The sequence below is a fragment of the Amaranthus tricolor genome, chromosome 2 (genome assembly GCF_026212465.1).
Source record: "Amaranthus tricolor cultivar Red isolate AtriRed21 chromosome 2, ASM2621246v1, whole genome shotgun sequence".
Classification (NCBI taxonomy): Eukaryota; Viridiplantae; Streptophyta; class Magnoliopsida; order Caryophyllales; family Amaranthaceae; genus Amaranthus; species Amaranthus tricolor.
The window spans coordinates 32,517,317-32,526,011 of NC_080048.1; the positions used below are offsets into that span (position 1 = coordinate 32,517,317).

The following is an 8,695-nucleotide window of genomic DNA, read 5'->3' on the forward strand; positions in this document are numbered from 1 at the left end:
AAATATTCTTTTATAGTTTTTTTTGTTGCATTATACTTGCTATTGATAGTAATATTTTTTCATATAATATGTCACTATTGGGTGCGAGTATTTCAGAACGGAGGAAGTATATACTAAGATTGTAAGTAGCTCTTTTCTAACTTGTCCATTTCTGTTTTTGTTCTTAGCCTATTACATGATCATTTATTTGTAGGGTTCTAGTACTATTAATTTTTAACAAGCGGAAAAACTAAAACCTTTTCAAGACTTAATTATTGACATGAGATTATACCTTTGTAGCGTGAATCCACTAGTAAAATATAACCACGAGATAAGAACTGCAAATGAAGTTCTCTAGTATAGTCCACCAACAATGTCTGAAAGACCCCGTATACTAGTACATTTTAAGAACAATTCTTAAACTAATTTTGTGTGTATACAACTCATGTACTTTAGTCTCACTTTGTTTTCCTTAAAAGATTATAATCTTGTATTAAGATTATGTTAAGTCACAAAAACTCACTTTTAATAAGAAGCTTATATTACATCCCTTATTCTCAAAGTGTACGGTTCTATGCTCTCAAAACTAATTATATTAAGTGATTAAAAGATGAAATGAGTTTTAATGGGCAATTCAAACAAACTTTTCCTTTTCTTAGTAGGTTATAAGAAAACATTAGTATGCTCATAAAATCCTTATTTCACTCCCATAATAAATTAGGAGTTACACAACATAATTACAAATTTAATATATAACCATTATATTATATTAAGTGACATGAGTAATATCTAGTTCAACTAGATTAATTACATGAACCTAGACTAATATAAATCCAAACACATAAAGTTGGTCTTACATATTGATACAGTGTGACCTAATAGAATTAGCAATATTAAGCTCGGACAACTATCATCTAACAGTCCTATGACATTTATTGGTCTCTAGTAAAACATATACGTTACTTAATGTCCACTAAATTAACATCTCGTTGTATAATTACTTAATTATGTTAAACGAATTACAAAATATTCACTTGATTATTAAACATTTCTAACATTATTTACTCATTTATTTATATATTTATTTATCTAGTTTTTTTCTAATGCTAATGGTCCAACTTGTGATGTGCGATACAAGCTTACACGTTTAGCTTCACTCATTCTCTGTCGTCGCAGGAATCTCTTTATCTAAGATCTTTGTGACGCCTTCTTTATGTGTATAAATCATCATCTTTCATCCCTCCTCAAATCCTAGTACTATATAAATTGAATAGTGCTTTTTTACACTGTAGATATAATCTATCAAAGTTACAAAATAGTCTTTTTTTTAGGTTAATGGTTTAACAAGAAACGTAACTACATTAAGATATATAAAGTTATTATCCAATAACTAACACTAATTTTCTTTGATTTATTTTATTATATCAAAAGACAGCTAGGTATTTGGTGTAATGTTTTTTTTTCCTAACGCATTTGTGTAATAATCACAGGTAAGAGCAGTTGATCAATGTTGATCACATAACTCATTTTATTGGACCTTTCTATTTCTAGTTTTCCTCATCTCATTCTATAAATATCCCTAAGCAACTTTCATTTCATCATATCCTAAGCAAAACAACTTGAATAAGTTTTTTTACCTTCTCATTAATCTATACTCAATTAGCTGGTTTAATCAATTCTTTAAGCTTCAACCATGTGTACTCGTTTGTTTATTTTTGTTTCGTTGGTTGTTGGTTGCTTGATGAGCAATATCAATGTGTCGGTGGAAGCTCGTCGCCTTCTAGAAGTGCCCGAACTTCCAAAGCCCACTTTACCGGAGTTACCAAAACATGAAGTGCCTAAACTTCCACAAGCACATGTGCCAGAGATTCCTAAGCCTTCTTTGCCCGAGCTACCAAAACCAAATATGCATGAGCTGCCTAAGCCTGCCTTACCCGAGTTGCCAAAACCAGACATGCATGCACTTCCAAAACCTAGTGTGCCTGAAATTCCAAAACCCACATTGCCCGAGCTACCAAAACATGAAGCGGATGAACTTCCAAAACCTATTGTACATGAAATTCCTAAGCCCACCTTGCACGAGCTACCGAAACCAGACATGCATGATCTACCAAAACCTATTGTACACGAGATTCCAAACCCTACCTTACCCGAGCTGCCAAAACCAGACGTGCATGAACTCCCAAAACCTAGTGTACATGAAATTCCTAAGCCCGCCTTACCCGAATTACCAAAACCTGAAGTTCATGGACTTCAAAATCAACCTGTACCTGAAATTCCTAAGCCCACCTTACCTGAGATACCAAAACAAGAAGTGCATGAACTTCCAAAACCTATAGTGCCTGAGATTTCTAAACCCACCCTACCCGAAATTCCAAAACCAGAATTACATTACCTCCCAAAACCAATTATGCCTAAAATTCCTAAACCTAACTTGTCTGAGATACCAAAACCAGAAGTGCATGATCTTCCAAAACCCGTTCTTCCTGAAATTCCTAAGCCTACCTTACCTGAGATACCAAAACCCGAAGTACATGAACTTCCAAAACCTACTGTGCCCGAACTTCCTAAGCCCCAACTACCCGAGATACCAAAACCAAAGGTTCATGAAGTTCCAAAACCCAGTATCCCTGAACTTCCTAAGCCCACCTTGCCGGAGCTTCCTAAACCTGTAATCCCAGAAATTTCAAAGCCCACATTCTCGAGTGTCCCAAGCAAACCATGAAGTGCTTAAAGATATTGTGCAATATTTTTTATTATTCATTCGTAAATTTATTGACATCTCAGTTGAATGTGTGTTTTTATTTGTATGATCATAGTATTATGCTTTTGTGTGTATGATTTTCTTTGGCTTTAACATTGGATCAATTAGTTATGGTGATAGCAATTAGCAATAAATTTTATTATTTTTTTTTGGATTGATATATATATATATATATATATATATATATATATATATATATATATATATATATATATATATATATATATATATATATATATATATATATATTTATATATATATATTGTACGTTTATGTCCTTTTATTTTTTATATAATACTCATTTCGTTTTTTTAAGTTGTTTTTATTTGACATTTTATGTTGTTTTAATTGTTCCTACAAGGAATCTTTCTATTTATATAATGTCATGTATGTTCTTAACTATGCAAATGGAATTGCAGTAGAGAGAGAAAGAAGTAGATTTTGTTTGTTTGCTTACTAGTAAATTGGATAATTAAATGCTATGAAGTTTGCTAGTTGAATAGTGAATGATATTCTTCTCGGATGTACAATATTGTGAGGAAGAGATAGAAAAGAAGGAAACAATTTGGGAAGAAGAAGAAAATCATTGTATAAGGGTCAATTATGGAATTATGTGACGAATTTTGTTAAGTGGTAGTGTTTTGCAAATATTTAGATCATATAAGATTGTTTTTTGAAAAGAAAAATAGATTAGATAGTTTTATTTATAAAAAGTGATATACAATGGGTAATTTTTTTGTAATATTTTCGTAATTTTCATATAGAGAGGAAGGTCAAACCTTATAACACTACTCGCCCTCCACGAGCCCATATACTGAAGTGAATTTCACTCGAGCGAAAAAGGGCGAAGACAGAAAAGGGTTTAGGGTTTTCGTCCAGAAAAACAGGTTTTTCGATTTCGAATTTTTTCGAGAACGAAGAATGAGTAGAAGCTTAGGAATACCGGTGAAGTTGATGCACGAAGCCACAGGTCATGTGGTAACTGTTGAGCTCAAAAGTGGGGAACTCTATCGAGGTACCATGATTGAATGCGAAGATAACTGGAATTGTCAACTTGATAACATCACTTACACCGCTAAGGTTCTTTCTTTTTCTCTTTTGGGCTTTCTTTTTCGGCTGCTTTTTCCATCTGAGATGTTTTTTTTTTTTTTTCAGAATTTTTGTAATCTGTATTTTCTTTTTTTAGAGTTTTGTAATCTGGGCTTTATTCTGTTAGTGATTGTGTAATCTGGGTTTTATAACTTTTACTCTTAATGTAGGGTATGCATGTGTTTGCCTTTCAATTAAGGGTTTGTTCTTTAGTCTGGTTTGATCGAATTTCAAATTGATGTACTGTTGTGTTTTTGCTGCGGAGATTTTGATATTTTTAGGTTGTATGATATATGATATGGGTCGTTCTTATGAAGCTATTTTCCTATTAGGGTTTTCTTTTTCAGCGTGTTGCAATCTGTGTTTTACTTTTTTATCTAGCGAATTTGTATCCTGGGTTTTATTTTTAAGCATTTTGTAAACTGGGTTTTGTAGTTTTTACTCTTAATTTAGGGCACCGATGTGTTTGCCGAAAAATTATGAGTTGGCTCTATAATCCTAGAGTTCTTTTGATTTTTAATTGGTGTATTGTTGTGTTTTACTTATGGAGATTTTTGATTTATGTAGTTTATAGGATGTAGCTTTCAAATTGTTTACTTTGGATATGGAGGTTTAGGGCTTGAAATTATTATTATCGAGGCTTTGGTTTTAGACTTGACTATAAGACCGTTTCTATGGAGCCATTGTGGTTGGGGTTGTGGTTGTGATTTTGGAAAACATCTCCCTGTACGAAATTGATTTTGTGATACGGGGTTGGTGGAGCACTGATGATGTTTATATAGTTGATGATTTGTTTTATTTAGCTCTACAATTAGGTGATGTATTTTCTTTTTGAAGGAACATAAATGGTCTACATAGGAGGGGTGGTAATGGTGTTGTTTACACTACGGCCATTGATTTTTTCCTTCCAATCTTCATTTCAAAATTTAAAATGATGTATTGTTTTGATTGCCTTTAGTCCTTTACTATTGAAACATGCTGTTCTGTGCTCACTCGGGACCACTGCTTTCTTGCTGGATTTCACTCCTGGAAGTAGAGCATGCTAGTTTATATCCTTTTATTTGAAAGCCTTGTGCCTATCAACGTTAAAGATTGTGTAAGTTTTTAAATTTAGTCACTCTTCCTTGTTTTGTATTGATTCTGTATGTTTTAGGTTATCAGTCCTTAGATGGTGGATACGTCTTTTACTATACTAGATTTGTCATTTGTGTTTTTACTTGGTTTGATTTTCCTTCACCTTATATAACTCATTATTAGTGGACAGCCACCTCAGAGATCCTTTTATATTCCTGTTATGGCACAGTTGGGAGCTCTTGCTTTATAAAATTAAAGATAATACTGTCATTTCTTAAGATGAAAGAGTTTGAGAAGGCTTTATGTCCGTACTGTCATTATGTTTTTCTGCCTTTTAGCTAGTCTTAGAATGTGTGTATAAACAAAGATTCTAATGATTTGATAGATAAGTATGCATAGTAGTTCCTATGATAATTGTTTTGGACTTAGTATATGAAGGATCATAATCATACAAGATGAGAAGGAGTTGGATGCTACCCTGACAACCAGATTTGTGATTTTTTATTGTTCCTACTTGCTCTTTCGGGAAGCTCTGTTCAATTTTTTTTTTTCATTTTCGTAGTCAATTAAATTTGGTTTTGGAGCTTGATGCTTTGTAAAAATGGTTACATGATGATGCTTTAGTTGAAATTAAGAGGGGTTTGGACTTGCCTACCAGATTTATGGTTTATTGGATTAGGATTCACATTGATCCTAACGTTTGGCTACCCACAAAGCATGATGGGTTATTTACTCAATTTTTTTTTTTAGAACCATCTCTTTATTACTATTGCAGTATTGCTTATGAGTTATGAGGGATTTAGGGTGTGTAAGAATGAGGATTGACAACCATGGGTCATGAGTTGGCTGATAAATTTTGTGTAATCGTTGTCAGGATCATAAGAATAGGGCTTTAGCTATCAGATGAGGGTAGGGATTTGGAGGTTGTAGTGTTTCCATTGTCTAGTTCCTAGAGAGATTGGAAACAAAGATTGATTGTAGACTTGTTGATCATTTTGTATTGTGGCTGGTTTTCTGTCATTCTATACGTTATATGATGATAGGATTATACGAAGGATTTGAGATGTTGCTGCTATACATAAACTTGGAAATTCGATGTGTTGATGAAATTTTTTACTTGGAAGTTTCAGTTGTGTATTTCTGTTGTCTACTACTTGGTGGGATTTTGTTGCTATTTGTTCTAGTCAATAACATTGGAAACGTAGGTTTAACGGAAGTTTGCACTATGATATGAAGTGAAAAACAAGTTTTTATGTTTTCTCAGGGCATGCATTGAGAATAGCTTTACGAGTTATTTTCTATAATTGGGGAATCACATTTGTTAACCCTCTTTAGGCGTGTGTTTCTATTTCCTGATTTGGTTAGAAAGGACCAGTTAGAAGAGAGCACGTGTAGTAACTTGATTTTATGTGAATGTAAAGTCTAGCCTCCTCCTTCTGTTGCGTTGTGGATAAAAGCATGATTATGTTTCTTTGGAATGGTATGCTCCAGGATGAATTAAAGAGGTATACCGTATAGTATACCACATTCACTTGAGCTGTTATGCCAAAGTACTATTCCTCAAATCATCAAATGGTACTCTCTACTTCTGTGGCTTGCATGGGGCTGTAAACTATCACGCTCTACCATGAAAATAGGATCTTTCTGCAATACACTTGATCTCTAGGTAGGGACAAAATAGTTTGGACGTATTTGTTGTTATTTGCGTTTAATATGTGTTGCATCTTTTAAAGAACTTTAATTTTCACAAAGAGGAATGGTTATGAAATTTTGTATTCACTATACTACTTTTTAACTATTGCCATTTCATAAGATTTTTTATTTCCTTTGTTTTTTGTTTATTAGCTGTTTTATTCTGTTACTGATATTATCGTTTGATCTGCAGGATGGAAAGGTCTCCCAACTTGAGCATGTATTCATTCGAGGAAGTAGAGTCAGGTGAATAGCATTATTAATTTTGAGGATGTTGTGTCTTTAAGTCATTATACTGTGAGGCTATCATGATCTGGATTTTATTTCAGGTTTATTATCATACCAGATATGCTCAAGAATGCACCAATGTTTAAACGCCTAGACGCAAGAATCAAGGTATATAACTATTACGATCTTGTCACACTCCTTGTATGTGGTATTAGTATCGACGCTAATCGCGTGATTGGTTTTTTTTTTTCCTTCTCTTAGGGAAAGAGTGCATCGCTTGGGGTTGGCCGTGGTCGCGCCGTAGCAATGCGGGCAAAGGTAATAATTCCCAAAATCTGTTATATTTTCTGCATGATCAGCATAAATTTGTCAGCAACAAATTTTCACTCTGATTTATTTTGGTTCTGTAGCCAACCCCATATTGTTGCTAGTAAGGCTTTTGCATTGTGGTTGTGACTTGTGATATATATCATTATATTTCACTCAAACACATTGGGGAATGTATGCGGGGGTGCAAAGTGTTGCACCTGCCACCCCAAAAAGATTCTTAAAAAATTGAAAGGGTTTTTATAGCAATTTAAAAGTTTAAAAACATGATCAAATTTAAAACAAAAGATGTTCCTCCTAGAAATCATGTCTCACCCTCACCTTACCATAGTTAATCATATTTTTGATCTCTCTAACTTGCATCCAATTTTGAAAATGTTAATAAAATGTTATATAGAAGAACTAAAATAGAAAGGAAAGTCCATAAGGTCCAATATACATGTACTACTCTAAATCAAACGATGATTATATATATTGAATTAGTTTTTTGACAAATTTAGAAATGCATTTGTTTTTTGTATTTATTATTTATTGTATGTAACATTTCTGTTACCTCTCCACCAAATTTCTAGACCTACCAGACTCAACACGACCAAACCCATATTCCCGAATGAGGTCAGGCATCAGTGTATTTATGCCCTTTGTTTATGATTCTTTTGCAGGCACAGACTGCTGGACGTGGTACTCCTGGAAGGGGAGTTGTGCCACCAGTGCGGAGGTAGAATTTGCTCAATAGCAGATGCGACTGGTCTGCGTTTAGAGTTTTCCTGCATTGTGGCGATTATATATGAAGATATCGATGTTGGGGCTGAGATTACAACTCCACCTGATAAGAAAATGATCACATTCTGGGATGGCAATATGCCAATATCTATAGCTTATCTGTTCCCAATGTTCAAAGATGATGTCATGGTTTTTTTTTTTTGTCATGAACTCATGACTGTTCATAGCTGAAGGTTTTCCACACTTTTTAATTAAAAGGAAAATTCTTATTCTGTCCCATTTTTATTAGCACTAATTTTTTTAAAAGATCATTAAATATTCTAGAAATAAGAAATTAGGGTCATTTGTTATAAATAGCAAAAATGAATTAAATGAAAATAGTGATGATAAGAATTTGGAATATTTATCTTGGATTTGTTTATAACTTTCATTTTCAACATTTGTGATCGAGAAAAATAAAATAGAGAACAAACAAGCTCTTCAAAATAAACATCATTTTCGTCATTTGTCTTCAATTGCTACCGCCTACCGGCTGTGGATGATGATAGGAAAGGAGATACAATTCAAAACAAAGGGAAACAACAATTGTTACCGGTGGTGTAGGAGCTGTAACAAATGAAAGGTAATGATTTCCTTCATCTAATAAAAATGGTTGAGCTTTGTGATTCCCTTCTCCATCGGTTTCACAGTTTGATGTACAGTAAACTTCACATCTTTAACGATCTGAAACATGGGTACACATTGCATTTGTAGACTTAAGCTAAATGACTGAAGTTCCATTAGTTTGTTTCAAGAATTGAACAAAAATTTAGTTACAAA

At 33.4% G+C, this 8,695-nt stretch overlaps 2 protein-coding genes across 2 annotated transcripts; both read left to right on the forward strand.

Annotated features, from left to right (window-relative positions):
- The first annotated feature begins 1,587 nt into the window (after positions 1-1,587).
- On the forward strand, positions 1,588-2,854 carry LOC130805376 (protein PELPK1-like). The gene has a single exon (XM_057670147.1). It carries the CDS (start codon positions 1,673-1,675, stop codon positions 2,702-2,704), a length of 1,032 nt encoding a protein of 343 aa, XP_057526130.1. The 5' UTR covers positions 1,588-1,672; the 3' UTR covers positions 2,705-2,854.
- A 529-nt stretch (positions 2,855-3,383) lies between these two features.
- Positions 3,384-8,155, forward strand: LOC130805377 (small nuclear ribonucleoprotein SmD3b-like). Its single transcript, XM_057670148.1, has 5 exons — positions 3,384-3,823; positions 6,792-6,844; positions 6,928-6,994; positions 7,088-7,144; positions 7,816-8,155. The coding sequence occupies exons 1-5, from the start codon at positions 3,665-3,667 to the stop codon at positions 7,873-7,875; spliced, it is 396 nt and encodes a 131-aa protein (XP_057526131.1). The 5' UTR covers positions 3,384-3,664; the 3' UTR covers positions 7,876-8,155.
- Positions 8,156-8,695: the final 540 nt, after the last annotated feature.